This window comes from Geospiza fortis, unplaced genomic scaffold, assembly GCF_000277835.1.
Source record: "Geospiza fortis unplaced genomic scaffold, GeoFor_1.0 scaffold244, whole genome shotgun sequence".
NCBI lineage: Eukaryota > Metazoa > Chordata > Aves > Passeriformes > Thraupidae > Geospiza > Geospiza fortis.
The window spans coordinates 3,242,245-3,243,383 of NW_005054370.1; the positions used below are offsets into that span (position 1 = coordinate 3,242,245).

General features: G+C 61.6%; 1 protein-coding gene across 1 annotated transcript in view; it reads left to right on the plus strand.

Moving 5' to 3' along the window:
* Window positions 1–1,139, plus strand: part of EPN3 (epsin 3) — a 6,021-nt gene that overhangs the window by 4,502 nt on the left and 380 nt on the right. The window contains 3 exon segments of the mRNA XM_031060013.1: window positions 286–387; window positions 772–1,125; window positions 1,128–1,139. The exon segment at window positions 1,128–1,139 is cut by the window's right edge and continues 380 nt beyond it. Of these exon segments, the coding sequence (XP_030915873.1) occupies window positions 286–387; window positions 772–1,125; window positions 1,128–1,139 (468 nt within the window).

Sequence of the window (1,139 nt, forward strand, 5' to 3'; positions counted from 1 at the left end):
CCTGTCCCCTCTCCCTGTCCCTGCTGGGGCTGGGAAAGGGACCTGCTTGTTATGGTGTAATGGCTGCAAGCAGTAGGGGTGTCTTGGTCTGCAATGATCCCATGATCTAGCGCATCTAAGCCTTCCCCAGTGCACATTCCTGACCCCCAAACCCATGCCCTGCATTGCATCCCCTCTTCTCTGTCTCCTTGCAGGCAGCCACCCCTGCCTCTCTCCTGCCCTTCCATCTCCTGCCCCACACCTCCCTGCTTGCTCCCCTCCTTGAGTGTCCCCTCTTCCCCCCAGCTCCAGGGGGGAACGCTTTTGACCCGTTTGCAAAGCCGCCTGAGCCGCCGGAGCAGGAGCCCTCGCAGCCGCCCTCCTCGGCCAAGTCCAGCAGCCCTGTGGGTAAGAGCTGGGAGTGGGCAGGTGGCGACCTGTCCCTGCCTGTGGCAGGGAGGCAGTTCTAGTGCTGGCCAGGTTGTGTGTAGTTGCTTGCTGGTGTGGCCAAATCTTGTTTCCATGGGCATGTGCTGTGGCCTCAGTCTGCCCGACAGCTAAGGGAGCAGCCCAAGTCTCTGTGTGCACTCATGTCCCTAACTCTGCTGTCTCCCATGGTGGCTTGGGGGATACTTGGGCAGGCCATGCTCCAGGCTCAGCCCCACTGTGTCACGCAGTGACCTGGGGTGAGATGTGTTGTCAGCCACCCTGTGCAGTGACAAGGGAGAGTGCTGTCACCCTTGGTGTCTCCCAGCTGGCTCATGTGTCTCATCTCCCCTCCCTCCATCTCAGAGCCCGACCCCTTTGGCGACCTGTTCCCCAGCACCAGGCAGGATGGGGCAAAGAGCTTTGACCTTGCCAACCTGGCTGACTCCCTGCCTGAATCCGGCAAGGATCGGAAGGACTGTAAAACTCCCGAGGCCTTCCTTGGCCCTGCCGCCTCCTCCCTGGTCAACCTGGACTCCCTGGTCGCACCTACTCCGGCCTCCAAGACCCGCAACCCCTTTCTCTCGGGTAGGTGCTGCAGGGCTGCTGGCCAGGGGCTTCCCTGCGCTGGGCAGGTGGTGGGTGGGGAGAAAGAGGAGGAGCAGAAGTGCTGGAAGTGGCCTGGCTGTCCTGACATGTCCCATCTTCTCTTTGCCAGGTCTGAGCACAGCCTC